Raw genomic sequence first — 17,920 nt, 5'->3', positions numbered from 1 at the left:
TTGGTCCAGCAGCTAGCAGATGGGTTGCTATGAGGCAAAAACAAATTCAAATTCAGCCAATCAGTTTAAATTATGCCCCAAGATACTAACCTCCAATCAAGTTTGCATTTGGTATTTTGACAATATTAAAACCAATGAAACGATATGATGCTTTGGAGTATAAAGCCGAAAACAAAATGAACAGTTGGGAAGAGACCAATATATACAGACTGCCCTGAGAATAGCTCTCTTTAAAGATACCTTTCTCTATCAATGACCTATGAAATAGAAACCCTAAGAAGAAGAAAAGAAAACTGAGGAAGATACAAAGAGAAGATTTGACAGCTGGCTGGTTTTGAAATTTAAATTTTTGGGAGATCTTAATTGGCGGTTTTATCAGACCAGTATTACAGAAGGGAAAGTAAAAGATAGATTAGAGAAAGGAGTTGTAAATAGTTGTTAGTAAATCATTCTCTGTTCGACTTGTAAAAAATTTAAAGTACAAAAAAATTTAAATATTGACCTTTGAGAGAGTTCTTGGCCTCTCGAATTTTAACAGATTACAGCATGGGTTAAATCATTTCTGTGTTGCTGGTTTAAACTAGCAGGAAGGGGTTTACCACAATTCGTAGCAATTTGGGTGCATTCATCCAAGATTTAAACTGATTTAGACAGATTTGAGGGTACAAAAATTTTCCAACAGATTTAAACACATGCAGTTCATGTCCTAGATCTTTAAATAAAATGTAGGTGAGACAATTTGTTTAATTTTGGTGACTTGTGGTTGATTAAATTAAAAGTGAGAAAAATGGCTCCTAAGGTAACAAAAGAGGTTCTGAGATTTGAAGATGATTCTCAAACTTGCCAAGAAAGTTTAGAAGGAAAGAAAAAGGCTATACTTTTAGAATTAGCAAATAAGGTAGATTTGGGTTTAAACAAGGACAAACGTAAAGCTGAAATTGTAATGCAGTTACTCAAACACTTAGGTGTGCCAGAGAAACAGAAAAGAGCAGTAGAGGGAGAAAAACTTAAATTACAATTGAGAAAACAGAGTTAGAAGATAAACAGAGAGAGATGGTTCTTAGCTGAGCGAAAGAGGGAGAGAAGAAAGAGAAAAAGAGAAAAGAGATGGGGGGGGGGGGAGAAAGAGAGAGTAGATTCTTAGCTGAGCAAAAAGAGAGAGAATTTGAACTTGACAAGTAGTCAGGTTTACAAGATAATGATATATACAAATATGTCAAAACTCTGCTACATTTTGATGAGAAAGATGTTGAAGCCTTCTTTATTTCTTTTGAAAAATTGCGTAGGCAGATGGAGTGGTCTGAGGATTTATGGGTAATGCTAGTTCAGACTAAACCGGTGGGCAGATCTAGTGAGGTATTGGTTGCAGTATCAGATGAGGGGTCAAGAGATTATGAAGAGGTTAAACAGACTACTGGTACCAGAAGCATATAGACAGTGGTTCAGAAACATAAAGAAGGAACCAAGTCAGACTTATGTTGAGTGCGAAAAAATTAAACATAGTCATTTTGATAGATGGGTGTGTGCTTTAAAAATAGATAGGACCTTTGAGGCTCTGTGAGAGATTATTCTGCTGGAGGAGTTCAAAAACTCACTCCCAGAGATGGTAAGAATTCATGTAGAGGAACAGAAGGTTCAGGTAGTGAGAAAGGCAGCAGAATTAGCAGATGAATATATCTAAGTACATAAGACAAGGTTCTGGCCAGGATTTCATCCTGTGAGGGATAGAAGTTGGGAGAAGGTGAGATCCTACCACTACTAAACCAAGAGTAACAAGTATTGGTAAGAGTTTACCACAGGCTAAACAAGATGCCCAAGAGGGTGGAAAGGAGGTCAAAGGCCTCAGGTGTTTCCACTGTGGTAAAGTGGGACATGTAAAGTTACAGTGCTGGTGGTTAAAGAAAGGCACAGTGGGAAACGATATGATGAAAGAAGCTAAGCCAGTGACATTAGTGAAGGTAGTAAAGGAGACCCCAGGAAGAGCCAAGGAGCTACAGGAGAGTGCACAGCCTATGCAGGAACTGGGTATGGAGTTACTACCTGATCTCTCCAAAGAATTCACACAGAAAGAATGGGGGAGAAGGACAAGAATGGATAATTTTGAGATATACAGGATCTAACCAGTCGCTTATAGTAAGGAATGAACGAATATGCACTCTTTCTGATCTGTTACCTAAGAGCGTGGTAATTTGTGGGATGGATGGACAGAAATTTAGTGTTCCCCTAAGTAAGATCAGATTGGAGTGCCAACTCAAGAATGGAGAAGTAAGAGTGGGAGTGATTGACAGTGTCAGTTTCAGGAATTCAGTTTGTTCTTAGGAATGATTTGGCAGAATCCAAGGTGGGAGTGATATTCCTTGTTGTGGAGAAACCCAGGAAGAACAAGAAACTGAGGGGTTAAACAGAAATATCCTGCTCTTTTCCCAGACTGTGTGGTAACCAGATCCCCCTATCATAAGTCACAGCACGAAATGAAAAGTAAAGAGAAAGATGAAGACGTTAAGGTGAACTTAGATTGAAGTTATCTATATGTTATAGTAATGTGTTTAAAGAATAGAAAAAAATGAAGCCATCTTTTTATTATGATGGTTCATTTTTTTCTAAAGTGGGGAGGTGCGATGAAGGTGTAAGGGGTACTGTACCTTTAAGAGAGTTGAAGGAGTTAGCAAGCACACAGAGTGCTGGAGAATTTACAATGTAACATTTGGTCCAGCAGCTAGCAGTACCTGGGTTGCTATGAGACAAAAACAAATTCAAATTCAAATTCAATCAGTCAGTTTAAATTATGCCTCAAGATACTAAACTCTAATCAAGTTTGAATTTAGTATTGGTTTGATGCTTTGGGGGGGGGGTTGGGGGGGGATTTTACCCCATGTCACAACACTCCTCTCTACTTTCCTCCTTATGTGATTTGCAAAAAACACTGGCTGCATCACAATTCAGGTGTAGACTATGCTTATGGTACAGTCCCATTTTGCCCCAGTACTGGTGCCAGTGGTCCACAAGTTGGAACCTACTTCTCTCACACCAGTCTTTGAACCACAATTTGCAAACAAGGAATAATAGTAGGCCACTCAGCCCTTTGAGTCTGCTTTACCATTCAATAAGACATGACTGATTTGATTTTAACCTCAACTCCACATTACTACATATTCCTGATAACCTTTCTTCTCTGTAATCTTTCATTTATCTAATTTATGTACCTATCAATCACTATATTGTTCGCTGCTTCTACTGCACATCATGTTACTGCCCTCACTAATGTGGCTTCCTATCCCATGATGACAAACCCCTGCTCTTCAACAAACAGACCAAGAGAACCTCAAATCTATTGGGCAATTGAAGAGGCTGACACACCTGCACTCCTGCCCTCAGAGACCCCTTACCCACCTTTCTCACAGTCATACCCTCCTGTGCCTGACCACTGATCAAATCAGAAGACTCTATTGTAAATGGCAATGCCACCTCCTGGTACAAGGAGTTTGGGTAAGCTACCCCCTCTCTGATGCATCATTGTGTCTGTAGTCTGGCCTCCAGCTCATAAACTCTGAGCCTCAGGTAAATTCAGCTTCAAACACTCACTTGCCCTGGATCACAATGTTATTCAGCAACTCTTACATGCTGCAGCCATGATACACCACCTGTCCTGCCATCTTTAATAAATTTTAATGAATTGCTTATTTGTAATATTAATTTTTTTAAAAATTACTTAATATCTTGATATGTTGCTCAGTAGGGTAATTGTTCATAGAAGGGAACCTTAGAATATTTCACTTTGCTGACAGTACTTTATGAATGTAAGTTTTTGTCACTGTGCTGATTTCTCCCTTTGTGAGGGTGTTTACAGGTTATCCCTGAAGATGTTGGATACAAAGCGGGACTCCGGGGTGGTGATATGGTGATTGAGGTAAATGGAATGAACATAGAGAAGGTCTGCTATGAAGATGTTCTTGAGAAGATAAAAGAAAAACAGCATGAAGTGACTCTTCTGGTCATGAATAAAAAGGATTATTGGTACTGCAAGGATAACGACATCCCAATTAGCAGAGAATCAGAGAACCATGAAACCAGCAAAGCTGAGAGTATGGAGAAAAGGATTGTCTCCAGCACTAGCACCAGGAAAGAAAACAAATAAAACCATCAAACAAGACAACAATGTTCATCTTGTTAACAAGGTAACTTCAACAAGACCACATCCATCCGAATTGTTTCGGGGATAAATATTGGTCAGGATCCCAGGAAAGGACTCTACATTCCTCTTCAAATTAGATCCAAGGAAACTATTCCATTGACCTCGGTAAAAGAGGTCTTAATGGATCAGACAGCATCTTCGGAGAGAAAGCAAGCTAACAAGTCATCTAGACTTGAAACGTTAGCTTGCTTTCTCTGTTTGGATGCTGCCTAACTAGCTGTGATCTCCAGTATTTTTTGGTTTCAGTGCAGGTTCCAGAATCTGCAGCAATTTGCTCCTAGATGTATTCTTAGTTTAACCATCAGTGCTCCCATCAATACCATCAGATGGTGCAGTACTCCCTCAGCACTGACTATTGAGCAGGTTGATGAGCTTTCCTGAAGTGAGGTCCTTATCTCAGCAGTGGTGCTAAAGAATCAAGTGTTTTATTTACATTGAGAAGCTGAGGTAAAGGAATAAAGATGAGAGAGGGGCCTGTGGGGTGGGAGTGGTGGGTGCGATGCAGATTTGCAATAACACTACAAGGACTTGAAGGGTTAATTTGGAGGTTGCATAGACCTGGCCTAAAAATCACAAAATTGTTATCATGCAGAAGGAGGTCATTCAGCCCACCATAGCCATGCCACCTCTTTTCAGTTCCACAGGAACAGAGAAATTAGGAGCAGGATTTGTCAGTTTAGCCCTTTGAGCCCCCCTTTGCCATTTAAAATGATCATGACTGATCTTATCCCTGTCTCAACCCCACTTCCCTCCCTGCTCCCCATAGCCCTTTATCCCACTTTTCATCAGAAACATATTTATTCCTTTCTTGAATCTGTTAATTGAGTCTGTCTCACTGCACTCTGTGGCAATAAGTTCCACAGATTCACAACCCTCTGAGTGAAATAGGTTCTCCTCTTCTCAGTTTAGAACGTACGTCTTTTCACTTTATATCTATGACCTCTTGTTTAACACTGTCCTACAAGTGGAATCATCGGTTCCACATTTGGGATGGCAGGATGCCTCAGTGGTGAGCACTGCTGCCTCACAATGCCAGGGACTCCGTTTCGATTCCAGCCTCAGGTGACTGTCTGGGTTTCCTTTGGGTGCTTTGGTTTCTTCGCACAGCCCAAGGATGTGCAGGTTAGATGAAGTGTCCGTGCTAAATGGCCCATGGTGTTCAGGGATGCGTAGGTTAGGTGCATTGGTCAGTGGAAATATAGAGTGATAGGATAAGGAATGGGTCTGGGTGGAATACTTTTTGGAGGGTTGGTGTAGATATGTTGGGCCAAATGACCTGTTTCTACATAGTAGGGATTCTGTGATTCACCTTATCAATCCCCTTCAGTATTTTATACACTTCGATCAGATCCCCCCTCATTCTTTGGAACTCCAGCAAGTACAACTCTAAACTATTCAAATGTTCCTTGTGTGATAACCCTTTCATCCCTGGAATCAACCTGGTGAACCTCATTTAAACTGCCTTCAGTGCCACCACATCCTTCCTCAAGTAAGAAGATCAGAAATGGACACAACACTCTAGATGTGGTCTCACCAAAGCCTTATTTAACTGTAACAACACTTCTTTACTTTTATAAATGCCAGGATTCCATTTGCCTTGCTTATTCCAAGCTGTACCTGTATACTCACTTTCTGTGATTCATGCACAAGGGCACCCAGATCCCTCTGCACTTATGCACTTTAAATTTGCTTCTCATTTAAATAATAATTTACCCTTTTGTTTTTGTGGCCAAAATGGACCTTGCACTTAATAACATTAAATTCTTTCTGCCAGATTCCAGCCCATTATCCGAGATTGTCATTATCCATCTGTAACCTTTTTATTGCCTCATCACTGCCTTCTTTCCCACCTATTTTAGTATCATTATGAATTTTGCAATGTTACACTCTGTCCCTGCTTGCAGATCATTTATAGAGATCTGAGCACTGAAACCCAACAGCAGCCCACTAGTTACAGTTCGCCATCCAGAGAGGGACCCATTTATCCTGACTCTCTGCTTTCGATCAGTCAGCTAATCATTTCAGCAGGTCAGGCAGCATCCGAGGAACAGGAAAATCAATGTTTTGGGCGTGAGCCCTTCATTAGGAATGATTCCTGATGAGGGGCTCCTGCCCGAAACGTTGATTTTCCTGCTTCTTGGATGCTGTCTGATCCACTGTGCATTTCCAGCATCTGCATTCCTCACTTTCGCCTAATCATCTCTCCAAGCCATTAGTCTGCCCTTAATGCCAGGGATTAATCTTCTGCATCAATCTTTCATGTAGCACCTTGTCAAATGCCTTCGGCAAGTTTAGATAAAGCACATCCACTGGGTCCCCATTATCTATCTTGCTGATTGCATTCTCAAAGAACTCCAGCAAGTTTGTCAAGCACAACTTCCCTCATGACACTGGCTAATTGAGCTTTGTTCCAAAGAATCACATTGGACTCGAAACATTAACCCAGTTTCTCTTTCTATGGATGTTGCCAGACCTGCTGAGTTTCTCCAGCATTTTCTGCTCCTATTTCAAATTCCCAGCATTTACTGTACTTACCTTTTATTTGAGAACCAATAGACTTTTGTCAGTGTAGGTGCAGAGAAGCTACTGGCAGGTAGGCCCAGAGCCCAGTGGTAAGTTTAACATCCTTGCTATTAAATCCAATCGGGAGTTCAGGGGAAACCCCTTTGCCCATACAGTGGGAGAACAAGGAACTCATTGCCGCAAAGAGTTCTTGAATAACATTGGCACATGGAAAACTTGTCGAATACACAAAGGAGAAAGGAAGTAGACGGATACGTTGATAGATTTAGATGAAAAAAGGTCAGACTGGCATAGACCTGTTGGCCAAATGGACTGTTTCATTGGAGTAAATGCTATATAATACGCATTTTACAAGATAACAAAATCCACTTTATATTGAGTATTCCTTTCTCAGCAAATTGTTCCTTAAATTATTTTTGTTTACATTTCTCTTGCCAGGTTTTTCAGCTGAAGGACAGCAATTCATTTTGCTGAAGCTGCGCATGTCAAGCTGACCATTCCAAGAAACTCTTACCTGCTATAACAGACAAAGACACTGGAGAGCTCAGTGCATTTTATTAATCCCTGGAATTATCGAGATGGAAGGATGCAGTTTAAATAAACTTGCTTTTTTAAAAATTTCTAAAACAAAGGATCACAGATCATCACACTTCAAACTCATGGTTTTATTTTGACAAGAGTTATCCGTTCAGTTTGGAAGAACAATTTGGAGTGCATTTCTTAAGAGTGATTATGCACTTACAGCACAGTGAGAACGAAATGTGCTAACTGGCATCTGAGGGAGCAGACAGGTGTTTAATGTTCAGTATTCTGACAATCTGCTTTCCTGGTTGCTAAGGAGTCAGCAGTGGTATAATGCCCTCTGACTTTCTGCTCTCTGGTGGGTGTACCCCATTACTCCTGAAGACTTGTCACTTTGGGAAACTGTATTACTATGACATTGTATAATATTTCAATAAAATGTTTAAAGTTTTAAATTATACTTTGGACTAAACTCCTTTATATGTTAAAATAATGTAAGGAAATTTGCCAATATTGGCACACAGGATTTAGTTATTTTTAGCTGTTGCATTGAATAATGTAAGGTACAGTTCGGACTTTTCCAGATACATTTTATTTAATTTTATAGCTGAATGCAAGTTTGCAGATGTCTTTATTGAACTAATTCTGCAGCTATATATGCTTTTGTTAAATTGGTTAGCACAGCCTGGGTCTAACAGATAATCCCAAATTGCAAATAAAATCTGATATAAAAAAATATGATATGTCTACTACAGTCCTCTGTCAGTCAACAAGGACATAATACCACTTGACTATTGTGTATAGGCTAAATTTGTTGTCTAGATGTTAACAAAGATTTTTTAAAAAGTACACAATGTGAAAATGCTTTAACCAGCAACACATTTTCAGCTGTGATCTCCAGCATCTGCAGACCTCATTTTTTACACAATGTGAAAGATTGGCAATTCAGTGCAATGATCAAATTTATATGGTAATTTCATAACTGAGTAAATTTATCCCACAACTATAGTGTCTATAACAAATAAGATTTCTCTCAGAAAGTTCTGAGGAACAGGCTTTAGTTGTATGATAGCACACTGTTGGGCTAGTTGACTGGATCACTGGACTAATGCTCTCAGCCCATGAATCAAATCCCACTGTGTTTGTGGGGGTGTTTGGAAATCAAATTCAAACAAATAACACCTGGAATAAAAAGCTAAGATCACTTATAGTGAGTATAGAACTACAGATTACATTAAAAACCCATCTAGTACACTAATACCCTATAGGGAAACAAAATTGCCATTTTTACTTTTCTAGTGTATATGTGATTCCACAGAAATGTGATTTACTCTTCCTGCCTTAGGAACAGCCGAACAAGCTGTTGAATTACATTATAAGAAATCCCACTACCATTCTGTCGTGACCAATTAGGGATCTGCAATAAATATTGGCTTTACCAGTGCTGGCTGCATTCTGTGAATGAATACTGAAAAAAATTCATTCTTAGGAATACTGATTGCCCCTTTTATGTAGAGAAGCTAAACAACTAGATGGCTGAAAAATCACAAAAATGATTGTGTTTTTAAATAAATATTCTTCTGTATAGAAACAAGCAAATGACTCTTATTTATGCAGTATCTGATCAACTGTCTTCCAAAATAACTCATCATTAATCTTCAAGATGTGGTTTCCTTGGTACTGATTAAAGGAATGTTGGCAATAACACCAGCAGAAGTTTTTGCTTTTTGCGTTCAGTTGCTTTTATTGTACCCGAGGGGACCTTAGTTTAAAATCCCATTCAAAAGATACAAAAATAGAGCTAACATTTTAAATCTACTATGATGTCAATTATCCAGTAATTACTGTTTTTATTCCTGTTGAGCATTGCCTGTTCTTGAGTTTTTGGAAACTTTGCGACACTTGTAACTTGATCCTCCTGTTCTGAACATATAAAGTTGAGAATTAATGATAACTTTTTTAAAAAATCATTTGTAGTCTGTGGACATTTCCCATCCCTAGATGCCTTTGAGAAGGTGAGCTACCTTCTTGAACTTGTTATGGACCAGGCCAAACCTCCTCAAAACATTTCAAGAGGGTAGCCCAGACCCCAACTTTTCCAGTTGTTTTAAGCAGATGTAGTGTGGATATTCCAGGAGTAATACGAATGGCTCAAAAACTCAGTTTTAAACAAAACAGAATTTATTTATACACAAGCAAAATAAAACCGAATTTAGAATAACATAACTTACTGAGGCTGTTCCAAATACTTGCTATATCTCCATAAACAACCCCTTGGCAAAAAAAAAGTCAAATCAAACACAGGTTCTCACAGGAGAGATGTCAGATAGAGAGGATCAGCATGGAGCTGTTTCTATGGGTTCCCAGACCATACTTGACCAGCTGCTACAAACAAAACAGCTTTCTAAAAGCAAACCCTGAACTGGGAGAACTTTCATTGTGCAAGTGCTTTTTAAAACAAAACTTGAAAACTTCTTCAAGTAGATAAACCCAGACATGTTGGGACCTGTGCCTTTATGATCCATCAGGACAACATAACCTTGTAAGAGGAACAGCATCATCACAAACTGTACTCTAGGTTAAGCCACAATGTTCCAGCCCAGCACTTCTTGTGCTCACTCCAGATCTCTCAGCATCCTTTCAGTTGTTGTTGTAAACCTGATGGGTCCAGAGTGCGCCTGCGTGACGCCGTTCAACTGTGACGCATTCGCTTGCGAGCCCGGTGTGTGCGCATGGCCGGATCCCCGGGGGCGCGCACGCTGGGAGCCCGTGCCTCCGTGTGACGGACAGACGGAGCGTGCGCAGGGCCGGATGCCCCGGGGGGCGCGCACGCTGGGAGCCCGTGCCTCCGTGTGACGGACAGACGGAGCGTGCGCAGGGCCGGATGCCCCGGGGGGCGCGCACGCTGGGAGCCCGGGCCTCCGTGTGACGGACAGACGGAGCCGCCACCATCACCAAGCAGCGGAGCCCCAGGTAAGGGCAGCTCGAGCGGGGACCGTTTGCCTCCCTCTCCACCTGGCCTCAGCCTCGGCCACAAGCCATCCCGGTGAATGTTTATAACATCACTTAATCCGGAGATAAGGATCCTTCCCTCAGTGGCGGGGAAAGTCCCCCTCCCCCCCCAGCTCTTCCACATCTGGGATCCCTGGGCCTGCTCTCCTTCAGTTATATTATTTACCTTATCACTTCTTATTTCAATGCATGGTCCTCCCAGCTCCCAACCTTTCTCAGTCCTCTGAGGTTAGAAACTCGTCCTGTGTCTTGTTCTTTTGATAAAATCTGGTAGCTTGTTCCTGTGAATATTTTAATATTTAGTATAAATGTTTAATTTTCAAAGAGATCTCCCCCCCTGTCCTGTACTGTCTTTGCAGGCCTCACGTTTCAGGCAATTTTATTTCTCTCTTTGACCCAGGCTTTCTGCACTTGCTGATAATTCATTGTTTCTTTTTGTATACTCGAGAGTTAAATATGTATTTTGTCTCAAGAACTCACTCTGACTCTCTCTTCAACCCCCTCTCCTATTTAGAGTCATAAAGATGGACAGCAAGGAAACAGACCCTTTGGTCCAACCTGCCCATGCCAACCAGTTATCCCAACCCAATCTAGTCCCACTTGCCGGCACCCGGCCCATATCCCTCCAAACCCTTCCTATTCATATACCCATCCAGATGCATTTTAAATGTTGCAATTGTACCAGCCTCCACTACTTCCTTTGACAGCTCATTCCATATACGTACCAACCTCTGTGTGAAAAGGTTGCCCCTTAGGTCTCTTTTATATCTTTCCCCTCTCACCCTAAACCTATGTCATCTAGTTCTAGACATACTGACCCCAGGGAAAAGACTTTGTCTATTTATCCTAACCATGCCCCTCATAATTTTGTAAACCTCTATAAGCTCACCCCTCAGCCTCCAACGCTCCAGGGAAACAGCCCCAGCCTGTTCAGCCTCTCCTTTTAGCTCAAATCCTCCAATCCTGGCAACATCCTTGTAAATCTTTTCTGAACCCTTTCAAGTTTCACAACATCTTTGCGATAGGAAGGAGATGAGAATTGCACACAATACTCCAACAGTGGCCTAACCAATGACCTGTACAACCATAACATAACCTCCCAACTCCTGTACTCCATACTCTGACCAATACCAAATGCTGCCTTCACTATCATATCTACCTGTGACTCCACTTTCAAGGAGCTATGAACCTGCACTCCAATATCTCTTTGTTTAGCAACACTCCCTTGGACCTTACCATTAAGTGTGTAAGTCCTGCTAAGATTTGCTTTTCCAAAATGCAGCACTTTGCATTTATCTGAATTAAACTCCATCTGCTATCTCTTAGCCCATCGCCCATCTGATCAAAATCCTTTTGTAATCTGAGGTAACCTTCTTCGCTGTCCACCACACCTCCAGTTTTGGTGTCATCTGCAAACTTATTTGTTTTCTCAGATCTGCAGAATAAGGGAGACCAGTTCACTGACCTCTCTGTGTATTTGTGCTACTGCCTGAATTAAAGCCGAGACGGTTTAATTTCATTTAAGTTGCTTGGAAGACTTTTCATGGTCATTAGATTTATAAAGGGTTTCCCTGCACTCCCAGCAAGAATCTTGCTTTGTTAAATTGCTCAAAGTTAGAATATTTTGAATCAGAATTCTGACTAATTCTCTTTCAATTAGTGAAAGAGACATGTTGGTTTATAAGATGCCATGGTATAGATTGAGAGGTGATTTGAATGCACTGTTTTGGATTCTAAAAGGAATGTGAATAATGTACTTGATGAGCAACTTTACCTTGTCCAGAAGAGTCTAAAGGATAGGTATGGAGTTCAAAGAGAGGTTAAACTAAGAGTCAATCTGGAGTAATGTTTTATTTCACTGAGTAAGTGGTTAGTCTACAGATTAGACTTCCTTGAGATTTAGCAGAGCTGTTGGTGCTAATTCATTCTGTTACCAAATCAGCGGAATTAGTTCAGAAATTAACATTTTGCAATACAAAATAGGAGTAATTTGATGCACGGATGGTAAATATATTGTGGTTGGAAGGCAGTATTATCTTTGGACCTCAGTGGGTTGGTGCAGTTATCTAACCCAGAAACTTTGTCTGTTTTGTGAGACACAGCAAAAAAATTTTGGGTGACAGTCCATTGCTGAGGGAGTACTAGATTGACTTTAGGATGTAACATCAAAATAAATCTCCATCTGTCCCTGCAGGAGGATGTTAAATATCTTGCAGCATTATTTGGAAGAAGAGGAAGAAAGTTCTCCCAATGTTCTGGCTAATGCTTATTGTTTGACAAACATCATAAAAAAAAGATTATCTGTATAGTTCACATTGCTGTTGTGGGAATTTGCTATGTGCAGATTTGCTGCTGCAGTTGGTTTTCTACATCAGAACTGTGACTGTGCATTGAAAGTATATCATTGACTGTGAAGGACTTTGAGGCATCAAGAGGTCATGAATGGTGCTTTATAAATGCAAAGCTTACTTTCAATGCCTCCCAGGACTCCCCTCACTTTGCATCAAGTCGTTAGTTTTGCTGGTCAGCAACTAATGAACCTAAAGGATCCATTAGATATTACCAGCAAAACTAACGTCATTTACAAGGTACCATGGAAGGACTGTAACAAACACTACATTGGTCAAACAGGAAACTTGCCACCAGGATACGTGAACACCAATTGGCCACCAAAGGACATGATCCACTATCACTAGTTTCTATACATACAGACAAAGAAGGACACCACTTTGACTGGGACAACACATACATCCGAGGACTGGCGAAACAAAGACACGCACAAGAATCAGAGACATGGCATTCTAACCCAAACTCCATTAATAAACACATCGATTTAGATCCTGTCTACCTTCCCTTGAAAAAAAGAGCCCTCCTAAAGAAACCAAGACTGATAAATGGAGAGACAGTACACAACACCAGTGCTTCACTGGCGACTTTCACTGATGATATCTAGAATGGTGACGAAATGTCTGCAAACATACCTTTAAACTCAGCGAGCTAACTTACTTAAGGTGATGGTGAATGGCCTTGTTGAACCGCTGAAGTCTATGTGCTGCAGGTAGGTCCACAATACCCTTAGGGAGGGATTTCTCGGATTTTGACTCAGTGATAGTGCAGGAGTGGTGATATATTTCCAAGTCAGGATGGTGAGTGGCTTGGAGGGGATCTTTCAGGTAGTCATGTTCCCATGTATCTGCTGCACTTGTTCTTCTGGATGGGAGTGTTTGAGAGTTGGAAGGTGCTGTCTGAGGATCTTTGGTGAATTTCTGCAGTGTGTCTTGCAGATAGTTTTTAAAGAATTCATTCACAGGGTGAGGCATCACTGGCTAGGCCAGCATTTATTGCCTATCCCTTGTTGCCCAGAGGGTAGTTAAGAGTCAACCTCATTGCTGTAGGTGTGGAGTCACATGTAGGCCAAACCAGGAAAGGATAGCAGTTTCATTCTCTTAAAAGGCATCAGTAAACCAGATGGACTTTTCTGACAATCAGCAATGGATTCATGGTCATCATGAAAGTTTGAATTTGACATTTTTATTGAATTCAAATTCTGCCATCTACTGTGTAGGATTCAAAGCTGGGTCCCCACATCACCACCTGGGTCTCTGGATTAACAGTTCAGTGGTAATGCCATTAGGCTGTTGTCTCCCAACAATATACAGTGCTGCTACTGAACATCAGTGTTGGAGAGAGTCAATGCTTCTTAATGTTGAGTAAAAAATGAGGTCTGCAGATGCTGGAGATCACAGCTGCAAATGTGTTGCTGGTCAAAGCACAGCAGGCCAGGCAGCATCTCAGGAATAGAGAATTCGACGTTTCAAGCATCCTGATGAAGGGCTTATGCTCGAAACGTCGAATTCTCTATTCCTGAGATGCTGCCTGGCCTGCTGTGCTTTGACCAGCAACACATTTGCAGCTTCTTGATGTTGGGCCAGTCAGGGGGTTGTTGTGTTTTGGATAGTGTAATGCTTCTTGAGTGTTTAGATTAGATTACTTACAGTGTGGAAACAGGCCCTTCGGCCCAACAAGTCCACGCTGACCCGCCGAAGCGCAACCCACCCATACCCCTACATATAACCCTTACCTAACACTACGGGCAATTTAGCACGGCCAATTCACCTGACCCGCACATCTTTGGACTGTGGGAGGAAACCGGAGCACCCGGAGGAAACCCACGCAGACACGGGGAGAACGTGCAAACTCCACACAGTCAGTCGCCTGAGGTGGGAATTGAACCCAGGTCCCTGGCGCTGTGACGCAGCAGTGCTAACCACTGTGCCATCGTGCCGCCCTGTTGTTAGAGCTGCACCCATCCAGGCAAGTGGTAATATTCCATCACATCCCTGAGTTGTGCCTTGTAGATTATGGACAGGCTTTGGAGAATCAGGTGGTGAGTTTCTTGTTGCAGGAAACAATTCTCTAATCAATTTGTTATGAGATATTATTGTGCAATCATCAATGAATATCCTCACTTCTTCTGACCTTACGATGGAGGGAAGACCATTGATGAAGCAGTACACTACCTTAAGGAACTCCTGCAGAGATGTCCTGGAGCTAAGATGACTGATGCCCAATAACCACAACCATCTTCCTCTGTGTGAAACCAACCATCGAGTGTTTGCCCCCTGATATCCATTGATTCCAGTTTTGTTAAGGCTACTTGGTGCCACTCTTGGTTGAACGCAGTGTTGATGTCAAGGCCTGTCACTGTCACCTCACCTCTGGAATTCAGTTCTTTTGTCCGTGTTTGAACTAAGGCTGTAATGAGGTCAGGAGTGCAGTGGTCCTGGCAGAACCCAAACTGGGCGTTACTGAGCAGGTTATTACTGACCAGGTGCTGCTTGATAAGACTGTTGATAGCACCTTCCATCACTTTACTGATGATCGAGAGTAGACTGATGGGGCTGTTTTTGGCCAGGTTGGATTTGTCCTCCTTTTTGAATATAGGACAGTCCTTGACAATTTCCCACATGCCAATGTTATAACTGTGCTGAAACAATTTGGCTCGGGGAATGGCAAGTTCTGGAGTACGTCTTCAGTGCTTTTGCTGGAAAGTTTTCACGGCCCATAAATTGACTGTCATTGCTGGGTCAAAATCCCAAAGTTTCCACCATGCCAGTTTTGTGAAAGCAACTTCAGCAATATCCACATCTAATGATCAGATAGAAACAAAAGCACTAATGACTTGTTCAACATTACCTGTGGCATGTGGGGGTCTATTATTCTGTTTGGATATTTAAGTTAAGCTGCTGAGAGATTGCCATCCACATGAATTATTTCTGCTTACTGAATATGGGTTGCACTTTCCCCCTCTTAGCTAAATCTAGAAAGTCTAACTATATGTTGATAGAACAAAGATATAGGGAGCACATTCCATCTGTTCTCTTGTCCATAGCACCATCATGCACAAGAGCCAAAGTTGTCATCTGACTGTATTCCCTCTACCTCCCCTTCCTGAAGTTTGTATAATACAGAATTTCGGCATGAGACCTGTGATTGACCTTTTGAATTTGTAACACTACAAAAGCAGCAAGTAATCTTAGAACTCAATAGAGCAAGTGGCTCTGTAGAAATGCAGATCGCTGATGACCAGAACCTCAGAGCTACCACAGCTCTTCAAAATGAGACTGAAGTAAAGAATTTAAGTTTGACTTCTGCAGCCTCATTTTATGAGTGGTGGAAATTCAATCATGTTGATGTAAACAAATTTGAATAACTGGAACATTGCTTACCTTGTCAAGGGTACACTGTGTAGTAGTTGTTCCTGACTTCACTTTGCTGCCTTGCTTTGCCACATCAGATTAATTGTTCTCAGTTAATACAGCATGGTTTCTGTTGCAAGCTGCTTTGTTCTATCGTGCAGAAATGCTGTTTGGTTAGTGGCATCACAAAACATAAGCAAACTGTGCAGCCCAGATTTGTACAGAAATTAAATTTGGAAAGAATGTGCTTCTGATATTACACATTTCTTTTAATTCTGGCTATAAGTGTAGAGCTTCCCAAAGTGGGGATCTGGATCCCAAGTGAGTTCTCAAGCTGAAATGTTGGGATCATAAGTTCCAATCCGTGATGGCTGACCGCTTCTTCCTCTTGCTGTAATAGGCCTCTTCTCCTTCCCACCACTCACTGCTAGGTTGCAGTTATTTTCAAGATTTAAAATAGGTTCTCAATGGTAAAATGTTTGGGAAGCACTGTATAAGTGACTAATGGTAAATTAGCATGAATTTGTTCAAAACTTTCCTGATTTGGAATTTTAGAATCTGTATTTGTATCCAATTTATGTTTCAACATTCAGTAACCACAATTAACAACTTAATGTTATTTTAACCTGTTTGCGTAAACATGGATCTTTCTCCATAAGTCACTTTTTTTAATCACTCCATCTTTTTAAAAAAACTGCAGTGATCTTGGATGAATTTTTTTGGTTAATTTGTATGCTGCCCACTGAACCAGTGCAAACTGGCCAGTTAGCTGTCAGGCTCACTCCCACGACTGACGTCTTTGCTCAAAATGGTGAAAATCAGCCAAAATTCTTTCTCGTGATCCAGGACGTGGTCACAGTTGCTAATAAAAATATTGAAGTTAATGGAGAGTAAGAAGGTGATCTTGTCAGTAACCTTGCGTTTGTTAGCACTCTCGGTGGCAGAGGTGAGAAAATTGGACATTTTTTAAACAATCCAGTTAATTATTCTTTATGAAATTCAAATTATCCTGTCACTTACCAATGTCATGTGTCCTTCCAGTCTTAAGAATCTTTTAAAATAAATTGAAGCACTTCTCAAAGATTGAGGAATGCAGTTTAGAATATCACCAACAGTGTGATTTTATGTGAATCTTTAAAGGAGATTCTCATTACATGCTTCTGGACTTATATACCAATGATATTTTAGCTTTTTATTGGGAAGATTGATTTGCATTTCTGTGGTGACATCAGTTAGTTACAAAGAACTTAGACAATTAACTGGCTTGATATGTAGAAATTGTTAATGTGAAAAATTGAGAGATCTGGCATGTTGAAAACCTATGTCTGGAACTGGGCATGTGCTTTGCTAAGTTGATCAGTACAACTGCAACACTGACCTCTACCCAACAAAGGAGAAAATTGCCAGGTGCCACAAAGTATCGGAAGAATCGAATTCGGCCAGTTACTATTCCATCAGTCTACTCTGACAGAAGCTGAGAACAATGCTTATTCAGTGAAATTTACTTAATAATAACCTGCTTGGTAGAGCTTAGTTTGAGTTCAGTTAGAACCACTATGCTACATTAGTGTTTTGGTTCAAACATGGGCAAGAAAACTGAATTCAAGAAGTGAAGTGAGAATAATTTTCCTTTACGTAAAAGCAGAATTTGACTTCAGGAACCATGATGAAATTAAAATGAGGAGGAAGAAAATGAAAGGCTTATATTTGTATTTTGTATATTATACTATTGTATATTATGCACCTTTTGGGCATCCAGTGCTTTACTGCCAATGAAGTATCTTTTGAAGTGTAGTCATTGTCGTAACGTAAGAAACGTGGCAGCCAATTTGCACACAAAAACTCTTGTCAAAAGACAGAGTATTCTGTTTGATTACCTGTTTATTTGGCATCAGTTAAGGGATAAATATTGGCTGGGATACTGGTGCTAACTCCTCTGCTGTTCCTTGAAATAGTACAGTGAAATTGTCTA

General features: G+C 40.8%; 2 protein-coding genes across 3 annotated transcripts in view; both read left to right on the top strand.

Moving 5' to 3' along the window:
- The window catches only part of nherf4a (NHERF family PDZ scaffold protein 4a), a 51,217-nt gene extending 43,565 nt beyond the window's left edge, over positions 1-7,652 (top strand). For both annotated transcript variants that reach the window (XM_060846854.1, XM_060846853.1), the window contains 2 exons: positions 3,848-4,175; positions 7,154-7,652. In XM_060846854.1, coding sequence (XP_060702837.1) covers positions 3,848-4,135 — 288 coding nt within the window. In that variant the 3' untranslated portion in view covers positions 4,136-4,175; positions 7,154-7,652. The remainder of the gene's footprint in view (positions 1-3,847; positions 4,176-7,153) is intronic.
- Positions 7,653-10,094: 2,442 nt separating this feature from the next.
- Positions 10,095-17,920, top strand: part of ube4a (ubiquitination factor E4A (UFD2 homolog, yeast)) — a 55,495-nt gene continuing 47,669 nt past the window's right edge. The window contains exon 1 of the mRNA XM_060846646.1: positions 10,095-10,210. The gene's annotated coding sequence lies outside the window, so the exon portion shown is untranslated. The remainder of the gene's footprint in view (positions 10,211-17,920) is intronic.

The sequence above is a fragment of the Hemiscyllium ocellatum genome, chromosome 29 (assembly GCF_020745735.1).
Source record: "Hemiscyllium ocellatum isolate sHemOce1 chromosome 29, sHemOce1.pat.X.cur, whole genome shotgun sequence".
Taxonomy (NCBI): Eukaryota; Metazoa; Chordata; class Chondrichthyes; order Orectolobiformes; family Hemiscylliidae; genus Hemiscyllium; species Hemiscyllium ocellatum.
This window is presented reverse-complemented; position numbering and strand designations above follow the sequence as displayed.